The sequence below is a fragment of the Egretta garzetta genome, unplaced genomic scaffold (genome assembly GCF_000687185.1).
Source record: "Egretta garzetta isolate BGI_Z169 unplaced genomic scaffold, ASM68718v1 scaffold45, whole genome shotgun sequence".
Taxonomy (NCBI): Eukaryota; Metazoa; Chordata; class Aves; order Pelecaniformes; family Ardeidae; genus Egretta; species Egretta garzetta.
This window is the reverse complement of record NW_009260028.1, coordinates 426,818-445,783: the sequence shown is the minus strand read 5'-3', so window position 1 is coordinate 445,783 and position 18,966 is coordinate 426,818. Positions and strand designations below refer to the sequence as shown.

Genomic DNA, 18,966 nt, shown 5'->3' with positions numbered 1-18,966 from the left:
TCCAACTCTTCCCAAGTTGACTTTGTCACAGAAATATCATTGTATTTCATCCATCTGTTCTGGTGGTGGTCATAAATATATGCCCAGTAGTGTCCTGCATTAGCTTGACCTTCATGAACTAGCACAGCATGCAACCTATAAGGAACCTTAAAAAAACCAAAACAAACAGAACAAAAAACCCAAAATGTCAAACTCTCCTTGCCAGCATTTAGTTCCTAATACCTTCCAGCAATAATAACTACATTAAATAAAAGTAACAAAAAAAAAAAAAGTTACACAGGATCAAAACATGACACAGAGGAAAAACAAAAAGGTAAAACTAGCAACCCACTAAGCAAAAGGACTTTGAACTATTTTACTTACCACTACTAGTTACAAGAGATGTTAAAAACATTACTGAGTCTATACCATAAATGTCTACTCTGCTGTCTTTACTGCCAGGCATCCTCTTTTCTTAATTCCTTAATATGCCTACTTCCCTTGTATCTACAAAAAAAACCCTCAAATATGTCAGCCTTCAGTGTCCATGATTTGCTCCAGTTCTGACCTGCTAAACTTGTTCTTAAGTCTGGAAAGGCATATGCAAATTCAAAGTAATAAGCTCTGTGCTTTCTATGTGCCAAGTAAGAGAGTTTGTTTAAAGGATCATCTGGGAGTTGAATACTTCCATTATCCAAAGGTAAAATTCTTACAGTAGAATAGGAATACAACTGTTTTCCAGTATTTTAAAGGTATCAGTAAAAGCATTGCCAAGAGAAGGATGGAACACATGAAGAGGTCCTCTCCCCCTTCTCCTGAGGCAAGGAAAGAAGATACCAGTTTCTAAGATGAATGTAAAATGTATCCCAGGTTACACATGTTCACCGACAAGTAGGAAGAATAGGAAACTTCATTTCTGTGCAAGTAGTTGGAAATCTGAAGAAGCAGCAGAATGAATGAATGCTTCCTTACTTACACGTCTTTTAAAATCATCTTGGTGATCAGCTCATTTTAACCTGCTCAAACAGCACATGCAACATAAAAGGGAAAACTGATCTTCCCTGCTATGCACAGTATGCCTGAATGACAGCAGCTTAGCCAGGATGAAAAAACTGAAACCATCTTCTACTGGTGTCACAGTCTGGACTGTAGATAAATGGTCTATTTAACGTAAGGTGTACTAAATATTTGTTGCAAATATCATTTGAGCACCACAATAGTTAGTAACCATAAATACATACAAAACTATGACTTGAGAAACTCCTTGAAGTTATTTTTAACCTGATCATTCTCTTCCAGGCTATATGCAAGTGCTGGAGATTTTGCAATTCCCCTTGAACTGTAAAGCTGGCTGACTGCACAGCAGCTGGAATCAAACAGACTGTCATCCCAGAGACCAAACTGCACTGTAAATCTCCCTAGCACAAGAAGTATATGGAGAAGAAATCCTAGCAAGTCCTTAAATCTGAATGCTCTGGGGTTTTTAACATCTGCTATCAAACCAGTGTGAAACCCATCTTAAAATGACTGCAAGCCCAAGCGTATGCACATAAACATATGCAAATCCTGATTTAAAAAAAAAAAAAAAAAAAAAAAAAAAGCTAAGTGAAGTCTCTTCAGACTTTGACAATAAAATCGCTTATCTTAAAATAGAGCGTGAAAATTCCAGGTGAATTTAAATCATTTTACTTAAAATCATGCTAACTGGGCCAGCTTGAGTGCCCCTACCCTTTGCTGTCAGTCGTCCACACTGAGCTTCCAGGAAGGTTCCTCACAGAGGTCTGTGGCTGGGGGACAGGCAAGTTAAGTGCCAACAGGCATCTCTTGCGATAAGCCATTATATCAACAGCAATTAACGGCACAGGGCAACACAACAAGTAAATAGTTGGGATTAAGTTTCTTAGCTTACACTTACTACTCATGAAACAGAAATGGAGCTTCACCACCCTCGTCACATGTAGCTACAGAACAGATTTATCAAAGCTGATATATCAAAGAATTCCCACAGGAAAAACAGATGTGTCTCATTTCTTCACAGCACGTTCAGGAGGAGGGAAATACCCAAATAAGCAGCTGATGAAATCTATTCATTCAGGAGGACAAGACAAAATAAGAATTTCGGGAATATATTTCGTATGACAACTTGACAAGGGTTTTTATGGACAACTGGAGTTTCCTTAGAATCAAAGGGTACACAAGGAGAAAATTAAGAGCTTCTTAAACAGTTCATACAAACGCTAGGAAGTATCTTGCAAATATAGTTAAGTTTTCCTTAAAAAGTCTAGTTTTATGTGCCCAGACTTTATTGACTCATAAAATAAAAGCTTTCAGTCCTACAATTGTATCGTTCAGAGGAAAAGATCGATACTGTAAAACTGCTCCCAGAGAATGGGGTGATGCTAAACTATCCAATTGCCCAGATGCAGAGGCAGGCAGGGGGAAAGTAGACAGCTATATGCATCTGCCTCCTTCCTACTGTGCCAAAACACCCACAGGGACAAAACCAGCTGAGCTGCAGTAGGGCAGCCCTCGCTTCCAGCCTTTGATTTTAGGTGGGTTCAGTACCTGCCTGTTCCCTAACAATCACTTAGACATTGCTACTTTCAGGCATAGCACAGGAAACCCCTCCCCCCCCCAAATCTATATACCATCTTCACCCTCCTCTGTTTCTGGAATTCTGTTTCGAAACAAACAAGAAGATCTAGTCTACATTATACAAATCCACACTAGGACAAAGCGTTTTACTAAGTAATCTCCCTTGGCCATTGTAATGATTGCTGACTAATATATTCACCATCCAGGGGCATTTCCTCCTATAACACCTGAGCCAACACAGGCAAGCTATTCAGATGTGAGATCACCGAATTACTTCATTTTACTGTTAGATGACACGTAGCCTCTAGCCTTCCTGTTAAAACACAAGTATTAAGGAAAAGAAATGCCTGCCAGTAGCAAGCTTAAAGAAAGCCATCTAGGCAAGTCTGCCTGAAATCCTTAACATCCGAGTTCAGCTGGCAAGAACTCTTACAAGCCACGTACAAAATGAAAACGTACCTTAAGGGAAAGTGTAAACTGAACAGATCTTATTTGGAAGGAAAATAGTTCTTTTTACTAACAAGAAGTAACAGAGGAAGTAATCCTTAACCTTAAAACCTCTCAAAGTGAGTGAACATGAGTATGTGAACATAAGAAATACCAGAGGAGCCACGACTCTGTGGTAAAGCATTCTAAAAATGCTCTTCAGACTACACAGCATGAAAATCTCCCTAAAAGGCAGCTTAGGCTCATAGTCAAGGTTGTGACTGATACTAAATCTAGACAGTTTTAAAAAACCCCACAAAAACCCAAACTAACAATGACAACAAAACCCACTGGCATTATTAACTGCAAATTAAAATTAGGAGCCTTGAATTCCCCAGTATTAGTATGGAAGTCGCAATACACAATGGCAATAAGCATGAAGTATAAAAATAACAGGGTTTTGTGTCTCATGCTTTGCCACCTTAAAGTCGTAAGATTACCTAGCAATACGGTCAAACTGGTGTGAGAAAATTTTATTGGAGTTATACAAAAACTGAAGCTCTGCATTCAAGTCAAAAAAGTAGATCAGAGATAGAACGTATTTGGGCTTTTCACCACAAAGTTGCTTAAACTTAAGTATGTCACCTGTAAAATACTGTGACGCTGTCTTTCATCTGATGGTGCACAATTAAAAAGGTTTGCAAAACCCATTATGACTCTCCAATGAAATTTCTCAAACCACTATATGTAATTGTTGTATACTTGCCCTATTTTCAAGCATTTAAGAACTTTAATAGAAGTGACAAAAAGGATCTATTCTGAATTATCTCATGCAGAAGTTGTACTTACTTGGACCATTGTTTTGTCAGAGTACATCAATTCAATTGTCCGATGTATTCTAGATATACTTTCTTGTAAATCTAAAAGATAAATAAAAAAAGAAGCTCTCTTCCATGAGGCTGCATAATTGCACATAGCTACATCTTTCTTTTCTCTCATTAAAAGCCAAACAAGGGTACATTTCACATTTGTCATGTTATCTACCTACATGCCAAACACCAAACCTTCTCGGATGATAAAGCAGAGAGTGATTCGTTATATGCTGCTGCTTGTTTCTTAGAGCTCAACCAAACCCAACCCTGCTGGAACAACTACTTCCCTTGTTTTCCTCTGGGCAGCAGAACAGACTGTAAGCTCTACCCACTCCAAAAAGCCTTTGCTCAGAAATTTGCTGAATTTTCCCTTATAGAAGGGGTCACTCTACCCTAAACTCCCCCGCAGAGCACCAAGTCATGGCATGGGCCCAGCCACTATCACACTGACAGCCCAAACACATCTGCAGGGACGTTCCTCGGCGTGGATCCCACCTCTGTTTCGCTCTACTCCCCTCAACACCACGCACACAGAACCCTGCATTGAAACACCCATGTACACTTCACTCAATGCCCAGTTTGCATCTTCAGTTTATATACCTCCAGTCTACTACAGTCTCTGACTTTCCTTCCTGTGTGCCAGAGGGAAGTTTGGAAGTATGAAACAAGCAATTCGGCAGACACATGGACATTAGGGCGACCGCCCCCGCTTCCACAAATACTTTCCAACAGCAAATGCATTCTCCAGGTTGTGGCATTACCTCTAGTGTCATTCTCTACTTCAGTCCTCCAGCGATGTAAACAGCCTTCTAGGACAGAGAGCTCTTCCTCAGTGATATGCCTGGGTGCCGGATGCATTGGCAGATCAGGAGGAATTCGTGATTGCGTGAATGGTTTATGTATTACTGATCTTTGTACGGGAGATGTGCTTGGAACATCTGAAGATGAAGGCCCCTGTTGCTCTACTGTGCTGCATTCATTCAAAACACGAAATACAAAAATTGAATCATCATGTATACAAGCTAAAAGCTACACCATAAAAATAAGCTTTTCATCTGAAAAAAAGAATTTTTAAAGGTAATAATTTCCTACAGTGTAATCCAGGAAAGGTACCTACAACATCAATACAGAATTACTGTATAACTTTTGAAAACTTTGTGGTGAATTACATGTTAGCACAATAACAATTCTGGTTGCCTTTAACAACGATAAAGGAATTGGATGGGTCAAGCCACAGTTTGCTTTACTTGAAATGCTATTCAACACATTCAAATAACGTCATACAAGTAATCACTGTGGTTTGAAATGTTTATGGCCAAGCTGCAGAGAGAAAAATTGCTGCAGCTTGTCTTATGGCCCATTGACCATGAAATCCAATAAATACAAGTTCTGTGTTTAAGACATGAAGAAGTTATTCTGTCTAGCAGACTTGCCTACCTACAACTTAACAGCAACACTGAAAAGACCTCTGATATTTATGGCACACTGGAAATTTAGCACCAAGCCATCTAAACTTGTTCCAAATAAGTCTTGTAACTCAAAACAGAAAAACAGCCAACTTAGGAGAATTCTACAGGAGCAGCAGAACATTAAAAATTAAAATGTTACAGATTTTTCACCTCCTATCAAGACCACCTATACATAATCATACACATAAAGGAATCTGAAGTTCTAGCAAGCCACTGTTTTTTACTTTGTGCAGCATCATGATACAACCTGAGGAACCTGGATTCTTCAGTAGTTTAGAAAGTTCTAACATTAAGAGCTGACAATATCACTCTGCATAACATGCAGTTGTGTTTTTACAGATTGACAAAAAAGTCATAATACCTATATTTTTATAGAACAAAATTGCTATATAGGACTTTGTTCAAAGTATGCTATTTCTGATACTGCATTTCATGCAAACAATGGTATCTTAAAAGTTTGTCTTCCTATCAGTCATCATTATTTCTACTGGCATTATATCAGCAAGATGTTTGAAATATTTTGAAGGACTTTTAGACTCATTTATGTAACTTCTCTGAAGTAGTAAGTTGACCACCTTGACTGGACCAGAACCTAGAACCCTACTTTCCAATTCCAATTGCAATATAAAAAGCTCTGTTATAAACTGTTAGCACCCACCTAGCCAAACCCTATCCTAAGTCATACTCTACTTTATTAACTGTTACTAGTAGTTACTATTAGCTTCAATCATGAGAACATCGGGGGATAAAGGTTCAATAAAGCTGTTACTTTGGCTAGTCTGCATTTAAAAGGTCTGTTAGGTTCCTGACAATCTCAGTCAGAAATGTAAGCAGCAAAGCAGAAAAGGGGCTTAACTCCCAGGCAAAAATTAACACAAAAATTGTGCACCAGAAACCTTGAAGCTCCACAGAACACACGTGCTGCCCAAATTAAGATTCTTAAACAACACACTCGAGAAGCAATGACATTACCAGATATTGTGTCTATTTGGAATTGTAGGTGGAATTGTGCTTTGTTTGAAAATAGTAATTCTCCATCCAAAGACATTTTTAGAAGCGCATCAGACAAATCCAGACTATTAACATTTTGGTTTATTTACTTAAGTCTGTTGTGCTGAAAAATGCTGCTAGGAAGAGAGAAGAAACTTTACACTATACCCCCTTACGAGATGCCTCGTTGAATTAATCCGGTGAACGAAACAGTTAAACTTCCTCCCCTCTCTCTGAGAGGCCAGGCTGGCACTGAGGGGATGACTGGCCTCTCACCCTGGGAGAGCAGGAGGCAGCCCTTACCTGGGCAATGTCTGGGCCGGCAGCGTGCCACTGGCAGGGGCACTAGCACCCAGGTCATCGACAGGAGACGTGCACACCGGCTTGCTGGAGGCAAACTCCAAGGCATACTGCAGGACATCTACCAAGGGGAATCGTTTAGGACCAGAACCATAGCTTAAATATCTGTTAACCATAAAACGTATTAATGCCATGACTCACATATACAACAACAACAAAAAAAAAAACCAAAAAAAAAAGAAGAGGATTTTCTTTCTTGTTGACTGCAATTAAATAAAGCAAGCCTTTCCTAGCATGTTTCATGCACCAGAACTACTGCGCTTATACACAGTTTCCAAGGAAAACGGTAAAAGAAAAGAGATACAGCAGGGAAATTTAGAGCAAATAACTACACACAAAGTGCATAGCTGGAAGGAGTTATTCTATGTAGCCCATAATATTACTTGCATTTACACTGGGAACAGTTATCTATAGTACCGTTCTAATCTCTGCTGTAAAACCGTGAGGTACTCTTTGAGTCTCTTGATTTCATCCCGTTTAATTCGTGTTATTTCTCTGTTTTTGTGCATATACCTGTAAAACATGAAAGTTGGAAAGAAATGTCAGCCCATAGTATTCCAACACTGAAACTGAGGCCTGTACCCGTCAGCCATGCTGCTAAGTGCTAAGAAGAACCAACCCTCCCTAGAGCCTTGTTTTACCTACAACACGTTAAGCAGAAAAACAGAACTCAAAAAAAATGGTAACCCCAGTAAGCCTCCCCTTCCACAATTTTCAGAAGATGCTTTATCCCCAGTGTCAAAAGCTCTGTTCATACCATGGATGTGTCTTAAAAATTCATACAAACACATACTAGAAAGCTTCTAAATTACGTGGTTTAAGTAGCAACCATGTAGCAATACTCCTGTTTCATTGTTTAGGCTCACAAATAACATTCAGCATCAACTGAAAACCAAGTATTTCACCTCGACATATACACAGCATGCAGTGATGTTCAGAATCCTCTTCAACACATACAGTCTATCTAGAATGCCATGAAATACCTGACTACTCACCCTCTTTCCCAAATGGACTCATAAACAGTGTGATTTTTCAGAGTATTTTGCCTGTGTACACAATTACCTAGCAATAAATTAAAGACTGAAGTGTAAGCAGGTTTTTGCACAAAGTAGCAGTAGGTCTTAAATTGTTATCTATGTATTTTCTGAAATAGATTAAACCCATGAAAATTGTAACTTGTCCAGCTAGAAAAGAAATTTACTGTAAGCAAGTATAAGATGCACCAGTAACCTTACCAAACTCATGAGTTTTAATTCATATTCATACTAGGACTTTGTTGATAATATTATACAGTACCTGTCCAGATATAAAATTGGAGGGAATTCTAATTTGTTGTGTATCTTCTCTGGTCTCCCCAAAGCCTGATTAAACTCAAATCTTGATAGCTCAAAAGTTAAGACAGGAGGAAGCTCAGTGAACCAGTGCTGAACAAAAGAAAAACAGAAAACCCCACAATGAATGCCTTCCAATAGCAGAACTTTGGTAATAATGTCACAATACCTGCAGACTGACATAGCTATGGGAGAAACTGGTTTTAGAGGGTGGATCGGTGTAAGCTTTCCAAAATTCCCATCTTTCACCTTCACTGTAAACACAGACCATTTATCACCCATGCTGCATCAGAGCTTCGCAACTCATCTATCGCTATCCACTTTAAAGCAGAGTAGGCAGGGAGGCTTCTTCCTTTCACACTTGTCTCGCTCGTTCTAAAAACAGCCTACGCTTGAACCTACCTGCCTTGCCAAATGCCCAGTTCTTTAACTCCGGAAGGCCACTGCAAGAGTTGTTTATACTCTATCAAGTGGTCTATCCTGCTAGATGCCTCAGACTCAAGTTTCTGACCCTTTCATTCACCTGATATCACTCAAAGTTTCTAATGACCTCCTCTGAAGCAGGATCAGTGAGTACTTTCGGCTGGGTCATACAAGCGCTCTCAGCACTGAAAAACTGATACTTTTTCTTGAGATCTCCTCCATACTAACATCCTCTCCTGAAGTTTCTACTCATGCCTCTAATCACTGCTAGTCCATCCATGGACCAACCCGTGTTATCATCACCTTATCCCAGCTTTCTCTGAGTATTCAGTCTACCCTTCGTCTTCATTTCTTTCCTTACATACCCCACTTCTCAACTACAAAACAAATTCAGCTCCAGTTCCAGCATTAGAATCCTTTTTTCTCTCCACTCTGCAACATAAAACCCACAGTCTATCCATTTAATATATTATGGATGTCTAACCATCAACTCAAGCTTCCCCAATTCTTGTGGACACCATTGCCACACATTTCTGACTTCAATGCCCACAGCCTGTACGTGGCATTTGACTTAGGGCTCGCTTCAAGCTCTCCTATTCAACCAAGTGTCTTGAATCACCTTGTCATACAATACCTCCAAGACAGCCTGTTCTTCCTGTGCACATGGCTAAAATACGGGTCTAGGTTCTCATCACTCAATCTCTCACTGCAGTGTTTCCTCTCTTCTCCCCTTGCTCGGGCTCAGCGCCCATAGCTTTGTCACGCTAACAGATTTCCAGGATGTTGCTGAATTTTCCAAGTTCATTGCCTTCAGCATCACTCCTCACATCTGTTTACAGGCAAAATGAGCTGCCTTCCCTTTTCCTGCCTATGTCAGCCTCCACTAACCACCTTTTCAGTTTTAAAGGAGACAATCATGACTTCTCTCTTGCAGCAACTTCACAGAGCAGTAAGTTTCAATGCTAAAGTCAGCAAAGCCACACCACAGCCCTTCCCCCTAAAAACCTTTTATTGTAAGGCCTCCAAACCACTTAACGATGACTAAGCTGCTGATGTGCTTAAGTTCATCAACCATGATGCTGACAAACGTTAACTTATTTTCCCCACACTTTAACTGCAAGTATGTGCGTTTGGATTTAAGTTCCTTGGGACAGCGAATGTCTTTTTCTGTTTGTACATTAGCTTGCTTGCTGACACCCTACACCATGGCTGAGGCTTTTAGGCATTGCAATTAATAGCAATAATAATAAAACAAGTTAAATACCCTTTTAGAGGCAATGGTGGGAACAAGGAAAAAAAAATTGAATGTGTATTTCAGGATAAAATGGATCTTTCAACACATGCGATTACCACATTAACATTCTTCTCTTTAAGCTTTGATATCTACCAGCTCAGACAAATGCCACTTGAAGCCTTTGTTCAGCAGAGACAGACTTTGTTAAAACTACAAGAAATTCAGCTTACTTCAGTACTTCCAAACCTTCCAGTGCACCGTAACATGTTTGAGACATCATGTTTAAGAATAACTACTAACAGCAGCAACCACTAGAAATGAATTACTTCAGGGCAATATAAGCAATGTTCTTCGCCATGGTAATAACGCAATAATGTTTCTCTACATTAAGACTTAAGACATTACCTTTCTTGTTTTGCCACTGTTGTCAATCTGTTATATGACTATTTCACTTCCATTTCAACATGCTAAGCCAAGCTGATTAAAACCCTGACAGTTCACAGAAATCAAAGCTTAACACTCTAGATCTAGATTTTTTTTTCTTCCAGGTATATTTCAGGAAACATGCTCATTGTAAGAAGTGCTGGAATAAAAAAAAAAATTGAAACATCCTGTGAAAAAAGAACACATCCAGTAAGATGTGCAAATACATTTGAAAATGCTTGTTAACATCCAATTTGGTTGATCAGTATTTGGTCAGCAACAGCTGACCAAAAAAAGGGACTGCAAATGGGATGCTATAGAACTTTTGTTGATAACACAAAATTGGAAATACAACTTCAGACTGGAGGATGATTTCAGTGTGTATCACTAGGCTTACTAATCAAACCCTGTGTGTATGTTGATAGGATTAAAGGAAGCAAAATTTCATTACTGCAAAAGATTGATATCAAGGAAGAAAATATACCTGCACATTTTACTTAAGTAGAACCCTCCTAAGACTTCATGTTTGAAATAACTGTGATGAAACATGAACAACTGTGTAAAGAGAAAGTAGCTCAGCCTTCACGAGCAATGGGGATTCCCATATTTCCACATCAGTAACCCACAGGTTATTAGCTCTGCCAGAGAGAAATGCTGGGCATATACATGCATGCCAACAGTAAAAGGGGACATTTCAGAGTACACCCTCTTGGTTCTACAACCACCATCGGTCCAACCACCTCTTTTCCCCCTAACCTGTGACATCTGCACAAGAAATCTCATTCATCACCTCATCCCAACACCATACACTGCATACCTCACTTCTTAGTGATGCTCCACCTGAATCCCTCCACCCATGCCTCCAGCATCATCTGATATTTGGCAGCCTCCCGCTCTAGCAAGAGCTCTCCTGCGAGGAACAGCAGCCCATAGAACAAGTATTGTCTGCCCAGCACCGTGAGCAAAGAGAAGAGTCGCCCACTGTAGGGGGCAAAGAGGAGGATGCTGGCAAACATCAGTAAAAAGGGGAGAGGGGAAGATAGCTAGGGTGCTGAGGGATTCTTGCTGTTTGCAAGTCAGTCAGAGGAGTAGTCAGCTACCACAGGACATTATACCCATGACCTCCTTGGAGATCAAATATCAGCAACAGGTGGGAACCAGCCTGTGCCAAATCACTGTAAGCACTTAACTGTGCCAGCTTTTAATAAGCATGAACTTCGTATCTTATGAAAAATACAAAAAGAAGATACTTTGGATACTCCAAAAGATATACAAACCCCAAATTAACAATCAAATTACACCACACATCAGAACCTGCACAGCAGCAGGTCACAAAAAAACCCCATCCGTGAACCCCAATGAAAAATAAAGAGCACTACAACACCCTGAGAGAAGCCCACAGGAGCACTTAACTCACCTCCTGACCAGACTTTGCGGAGTTTTCTGAATGAAGAGATTCAATTTCCCCTTCAATCATTGCAGCTTCTAGGCACTCATGCAGATCTTTAAAGCCATTAACCTGGAGTGGATACTGGCCAAACATTTCTGTGTTTTCAAATTTTTTACCTTCACATAAGAAATTAAACAGTTAAGGTTTTAGGAACAAACATTTACCTTTAAAAGCCCCTAATAATCCTAGGTCACCTAACCTAGTCTACTGAACAATACCGACATTTTCTTATTGAACTATTCAATATGTATGAAAACAAGTTACTCAAAGTCACTGGAATGTAGTATTGAAAATTACTTTCCTCTTCAGCCTGTTTTTTGTACTGTTTTTCCAACTATTGGTAATAAGCAAAACTCCAAATGGCTTGGCACCACAGATGTATGGGAAGTCTTACACATATAAATCAAAGTCCTCCTCCTGCAAATAGCAGCTCAGTAATACAACCCTACATTGTATCAGCAAAGTCGATGGAATTGCTGGTATGAATCGACCCTTTGTATAAGTACATTTTGCAAAAATAAACCACAAAAGAGAACATTCATGATTTCTGTCCTGAAAAAAAGATCATAATTTGCTAACAGTGTATAAAGATGTAAGCTCAAACATGAGGACAAATATGGGTGACAAAGTGGTTTCAATTTATTTCATCCTAAAGTCAGTAACAAGTCTTATATCTGCCACTTTCTTTTCATTGGTTTGGTTTTTACATCTCCTCAGTTAAGAAGAGAACATGGTGAGTGAAAGTACGCAAATGGAAAAGAGCAAGAATGCTAGCTAGTAGCAAGGAATCTGCAGAATGGTTTTGAAATCTGACAACAAATCATTAGATATGCTGTTCCAGGACGAGAAACAACCCGGCAGCCACTTTATGAAGATTATAGCTGCTTCATACAGATGCTTCAAATGCATCTCAGGAGTCGTTCTCTCTCGGTATGGGGGATAGAATCACCAACATTAAAAACATTTTCACAACTGCTGGTCTCCTGGAAATAGAGTATGCCGAAGTTGTGCAGATCTACTAACTTTATGCAGATAAGATAAAGGGAAGCTTGCTGTACAGTCTCTTCTTCCTCAGTACTCTCTCTGACACTGCCCTTGAGCAGGTTTCCAGTGACTTGATTTCAACAAATCGTACTTTTAAGAGGGTGAGTTATCCATACCAGAAATTGTGCAGAAGAAAATGCAATAATTGAAATTTCAAACTGCATTAAATGAAGCAGAGAGAGTGCAAGAGACTAGCTCAACGAAATACAGTAATTTGCCTTCTGTATACCATTCGTAAGTGGCAAAAGAAGTGCCCTGATAATAATTTCCTGCAAGCATTTTTGCTCAGCATGTCACCCTAACTTCTACTGCACTTTAAGTACATATGCTCAGCTCCTGAAAGTTATCAGAACAGTCTTTCTGGACCACTGCAGCTCACTTTTACCTTCAGACTCATATTCTCAGGAAAAATCTTTTGTCACAGACCGAATGCATATTCTCCAGGTGTACTTGTGCAGAAGTAGCTAAAATGCTACAACTGCATCATTTACCTGTGTACTTAGACAAGCACTGAACAGACACAAGCATAGAAGTCCAAGTAAATTCAGATGCATACCTTCAAGTACACCTACTGCTAGAAATCGTCCATAAAATAACTCCACCATTGGGTTCTTTGGTTTCTCTCCATCCCTGAAAACAGAAAGTGTGTTAGTGCAAAAAATCAAACACAAAGCTACGAACTTTTATAAAACTGAGTAGAATATTCTGAATTCATTATGGAAATGCTGCCTATTTTACTCAGTTACTGTTCATTAAGTTTCGTACTTTCCTCTAATGACAATAACAATGATTCACATATTTGCAATGGTAAGTATATTCTGAAAATTAAGTTTTAGAAGTGCTTCATTCTAGGAAAATTTATGTAAATCACATTCTATTCTTGAGTGGTTAAATTGTACAAAACCCTTGTAAAAACCTATTTTCTGCAACACTCTAGAAACAATTATGTATTCAAAAGGCAGTTTACAGATGCTTACTTAAAGAAATGACGAGTATTACTTCTGAGAAGAGAAGTATACTGAACATTTTGATAAGAAAAAGCAAACCAAACAAGCAAAAATCCACTTCTCACTGTATGGCTGAAAACGATCCAACAGAGTTGGACAGAGAGCTAGAAAAAAAAAAAATCTTACCTCTCTTCTTCAGCTTTAATTTGGAAGGCATCTTCTAGCCAATCTAATAATTTGTGTGTAAATTCACTGACATCTTGCTGTTGAAAAATATAAAATGATGAGTGTATGTTCACATACATAACAGAATACAATGAGGTGTCACCTTAGAAGATCAGTATAGCAGTAACCCCCCCCGCAAGATCTTACAAAAAAAATAAAATAAAAAAAATATCACACTATGTTTAAGACTATGCCATGACTGGTTTTTTTATGGGTGGCTCTTAGAGCACACTAAGGCTCTGGTGTTCCTCAGCCATTACACTATCCTGTGATCCTTATTACTTGGGCTCAGCTTTCATACCATGTTAGTCCAAAGGCATCTTTTGAATTCCATTGTTCAAAATCTTTGGTATCTAACAAGTGGTGACTAATATTACTTTCATCGAGCACTAAATTCAGCATGCTGTTGTAATTAAACACCTTAGCTATATAACTTCATGTGGGAAAAATAAAGCACCTGAAGAAACAAAAATGTTTCTCAGAAAAGCAAAATATACCCACTATGATTTAGGCAAGTATCCTGAATATAAATATTAGGACCCTCCAAAACAATATCTACATACAGTATACTAGGACTGTAGCAGCCCTGGATGTACTGTTAGATCAGAAGAATAAAGCTCTTTCAAAACCCACAGATTTAGAAGCTAAACTAAACCCTAAAATCAAGAATGTGGAATTATTTGTTAGTTTCTAAAATAATAGGAAGAAAGTAATAGTCAAAATAATAGACAATAAAATAGTTGCACTGTCTGGAATTTTTTTATTTTTTATTAATAGAAGTTACTAGAGCTCATGTAGTATTAGACAAAAAGCTCAAAGACTGATAATTGGAAGGTTTTTTCCTGTGGACATTTTGAATTTTTGTTGTCCATTTTAAGTATTTCCTATTGCCAGATGACTGTATGAAAACACACATAAGCTTGAATAAAAGTACACAGAAATCACCTGCTTCTTGATGGGTCAACATATTTTCTCTTCGAACCAACTAGAAGTGCAAACAGGTACCTCAATTCACGCATGAAAGGTAGATTCCTATGTTCCTGTATTTGAAGAAGAATTAAAAATGTTTAACAAAGTGGTAACAAAAATCTACTTTACAGAAGTGTTACCCAATGAACTAACCGTATATCCAGCCAATCACCATAGTAATATATAAGCTTATTTATAGTACTACCAAGGCAGTGTTGCACGCTTTTTACTTGTCAGTTTTACAAAATAATATAGTTCTAGGGGAGGGGAAGTTACATTTCAGCAACTGAAAGCTCCCTGAAACGATGTGCCTGTTTGACTTGAAATGGGGCTGAATGGACAAGCAAAAAGCTCAGTTACATTTAAGACAGAACTGTTGTTCCTGAGACTTACAGAGCCTGAAGTAATGCACTGCAACGATACGCACCGATTTTACTGAAATTAGTATTCCTCTATATCTCTAACAGAATTTCTTGTGAGCCGACACACTGCCTAGTATCTTTTTAAGCTTATTTTTTACTGAAGACTAACTTTATAGGGTGTACACAAATCATATTATTTCTTTTGACAGAAGTAAGGGAAATAACCTGCTCTCCTTTCTACTTTCGGGGTTTTTTTGTTTTGGTTTGGTTTTGGTTTTTTTTTTTTTTTTTTTTAAGAATAGTGCATGGGGAATATCAAGTTCTTTTTCTGGTTTCTGGGAGAGAAGCAGAAGAAATACTTTCTGCCTGTATAATGAAAAACAAGTGAACTGAAACACAAATCCATCATACCAGAGATTAAACCACAGGTTACAAATGCTGTGGAGATGGGGTATCACTCATGCTCCTGAGTAGATAGTTGACAAATACTTGTGAAATTAAAACCCACATAATGCCCTGTCCTAAACTTGTGTTTAGAACAAAGTATCATCCAAAGGCAGCACAGATGTCAGATGCTGGTCTAACTGGAATTACCTGATGACAAACTATTTCACATGCTCATCAAACAGCAGACTTGTTTAGTCACTCCTATGTCAATCTAGTATGCTTAGAGCTTTTTGTACATAAAGTCTCTTTTATTTCAGCTTTAAAAACTGTGCGTAGTGAACTGGAATATGTTCTGCATAATACCTAAAAAATACTTCCAGTTAAATAAATTCCAAAGTTTTACTTGCTCTTCCAGTCTACCTTGCAAAACACCTGCCAAATATAAACAACGTTCACAGAAAAGACTGAAGACTTCGTCAAATGCCGCCCTAATTCAGCATTAAATCATCATAATTTAAGAATAAAATCAGTCTCCTATTTACATACTTAAAGCACAACAAAACAGGGAAACAAACTGTGAAAGTAATTTTTTGTCTTATTATTTTCATCAAGTTATCTATTAAAAACTAATACAATTTCAAATTTAGATACAGATATATTTTATCAAGATGCTTCAATACCAGTGATAATTCATATGCATAATACAGATGATTGATCACAGAATACTCTAGATCTCACCTTCCTTTTGTTAAATCTGAAGTACATAGGCATTGAATATTAATTATTGCATTACTTACCCAAATTTACACTACTAATTTGCCTGAGTTTTAAGCATACTTGTAGCTTCAGGCTGAACAACTGGCTACTGATGTCAGTAGGATTACTCAGAACAAATATGTCTCTAAAGCCTATAAAAGTTCTCTAAAACTAGAAAAATTCTATTTGTTTTTTGAGAAAGCTCCATTTAATGCATTAGGATGATCCTTGACCAGATTATGTGGGCATTACCATAAAAACCAGTGATTCTGACTAAACAAAGCCCAAAATCTTCAAAAGGACATAAGCCAGTCCCCAGGACAAAGTATGCAGTTCCACAAAGGACTTGTATATTAAAACAAAAGAACTAATAAAGTAATCACAGCACATGGCTGTAAATTTTAAAGCATATTATAGGTGCAACAACGCGCAAAAAAAAAGATTATAATCAATCTTAAAATAAAAACTGTACAGCAAGTTCATAATCTAAAACATTCTCTATTTTATCGCCTATCCTGCCTGCAAAAATAATTTCTTAATATGTTGATGTTGGAATAATGTATTATTAAGAAAAGCTTCTAAAGCAACCTACATGTTTAATACATAGCAAACATTCATTATTGCCAATCAGCAGGCCAGGACACTGGCATAACGATAATGTTGAAACAGGGGGAAGGATGTGCTAACCTGTAGCACAGTAACCCACTTCCTTGGATAACAAAACGTTTCCTGAAGATACCATTGAGGCCAAATGTGTAGCTGGCCTCATTGCGCACAGCAAAAAATATCTGTTCATATGACAGCAAGAGGTAAGAGAACTGGCAGAGCAAAGAGGCTGCAGTAACTACAGAGCACCGTATTTGTTCTACCAAAGGAAGCTGAGGAACACACCAAGGAAGAAAAATTAATTTCAAAATTAAAAAGAACAAAAACAGATTGGAGATTTTAAGTGGATGCCCAAGTTTACAATCCAGAAAAACAAAGTCCAATTAGCTGAGGCAAACAGGATAGGGTTGTTGTTTGGTTTGGATTTTTTTTAAAGTCAAAATTTATACCAATGACTTCTGTGTTAAAAATTTTACATGCCAAATTATTAATAGCATTTGGATTCAATATATTGATAGGAAAGGAAAAAAACACCCCACCATGCAAGATTCCCTGAAGTACAACCACATGCTTTAATTCTAAATCAAGAGATTGTCACGACCTTAGCATTAAACTCTACTTTCCACCAACTGGAAGAACAACAGGATGTAAACCAAAGTCTTGAAAATCTGGGAATATTAAAACTTGGTCTTTGTTTGCAAGGAAATGTGATCCTAGGGAATGTCAAGTCACATGGTACTTAATACTAGGTTAAAAATAAAAACCAAACCAAAACCAAGTCGAGATAGTTTTAAAACAAGTAAGGAGATGGAAGTAAATTACATGGCTTTTTTTTTTTTTTTTTCCTCGGCTGGTAGCTTATATTACAACTTTAAGCCAATTTGCCTCTACCTGCCTTCACCTTATAAAGAAATAAAAGCACCATATTTAGGGCATCCATGCTTATTTCTTCTACTTGTCTAAGTTACAACAAGTGAAGTGATCTCTTCTCCTAAATTCTCCCCACAGCATCTTTCAACACTAAGACAATCCTTTTTTAGCTGTAGACAAAACAGATGAGTACATTATTAATAATGTTAGTTCATTCTGGAATTTAGGTTAACAAAGGAGAGGCTACGAACTACTGCCATAGATTCTTACTAGCAGGCTTGCAGAAAGAGAGGTTTCTGCACAAATCCATATACTTGCCTGGTGTCACACCATTTCACACAGCCTTACTATTGTCTGTCATGGTCAGTATTTCTAAGAAATAGCATTTTGGAATTGCTAAAGGCATTCAGCTGCTAGTTTCAATGCTTGGGCAAGACGTTTTTCAAAGACAACAGCTTGTTTTTATCTATTTCATACCACCTCCTAGATGCCAACTGCTTTTTACACCCTGAAAAATGAAGGTAAAGGAGTACTGGAGGACATTACTAAAACAAATTATATGACGAATAAAGAAATACCAGGCAGAAAGTCAATCTAAAAATCAAAAAATGAGTATTTCTGTACAACTGTTTGGTAAAGCATGACTTCATCCTGTCTTTCTTACTAAAATACACTGTCCTGTCACCCTCCTGTGACATGTTCCCAATACTACCCATACTGTACCTACACACCATCTCATGACCTAATGCAAACATTTAAAAAAAAAAAAAAAAAAAAGAAAAAAGAAAAAACGGTGACAAATTGCTCTTTGAACAAGGTGGGAGAGCAAGGGAGAAATTACACAGCTCTGACTGAACATGCAACTTCCCTTTTATGGTACGTACCTAGAGGCTTAGAAAATTGACACTATCTTCTCTAGGTCTGTTTTCTTTTGCTTTTTTAATTGCAGATCTTTCTTTCACTAGGGAACATTCCAGTCAAGCTTGAAGTGCCGAACAACTAAGAATAGACCAACACCACACTCTCTTTTTAAAATCCAGAAGAAAGGGGTAAAAGGCAATAGTCCAATTTCTGAATACAGAAAAATTCACTGCTCTGTAAAGCCTTGCTAAAAATCAGGGCATCGAGTGCCTTCATGCTTCATATGGCCACTTCCTCTTCCCATTTCTTCCTTTATTTCATAACATAGAAAACAAGGTGCCCCCATGTATCTCTCCTTAGAGGTCACCCATGAAAGAAGAAAAATTG

General features: G+C 38.0%; 1 protein-coding gene across 1 annotated transcript in view; it reads right to left on the bottom strand.

The window, feature by feature from the left end:
* The window catches only part of USP25 (ubiquitin specific peptidase 25), a 71,875-nt gene that overhangs the window by 22,115 nt on the left and 30,794 nt on the right, over positions 1–18,966 (bottom strand). Inside the window, exons 5-14 of the mRNA XM_035896413.1 lie at positions 14,713–14,808; positions 13,730–13,806; positions 13,153–13,226; positions 11,520–11,668; positions 7,988–8,115; positions 7,109–7,204; positions 6,635–6,796; positions 4,634–4,842; positions 3,850–3,920; positions 7–146 (exon numbers count right to left, since the gene is read on the bottom strand). Coding sequence (XP_035752306.1) covers positions 7–146; positions 3,850–3,920; positions 4,634–4,842; positions 6,635–6,796; positions 7,109–7,204; positions 7,988–8,115; positions 11,520–11,668; positions 13,153–13,226; positions 13,730–13,806; positions 14,713–14,808 — 1,202 coding nt within the window. The remainder of the gene's footprint in view (positions 1–6; positions 147–3,849; positions 3,921–4,633; positions 4,843–6,634; positions 6,797–7,108; positions 7,205–7,987; positions 8,116–11,519; positions 11,669–13,152; positions 13,227–13,729; positions 13,807–14,712; positions 14,809–18,966) is intronic.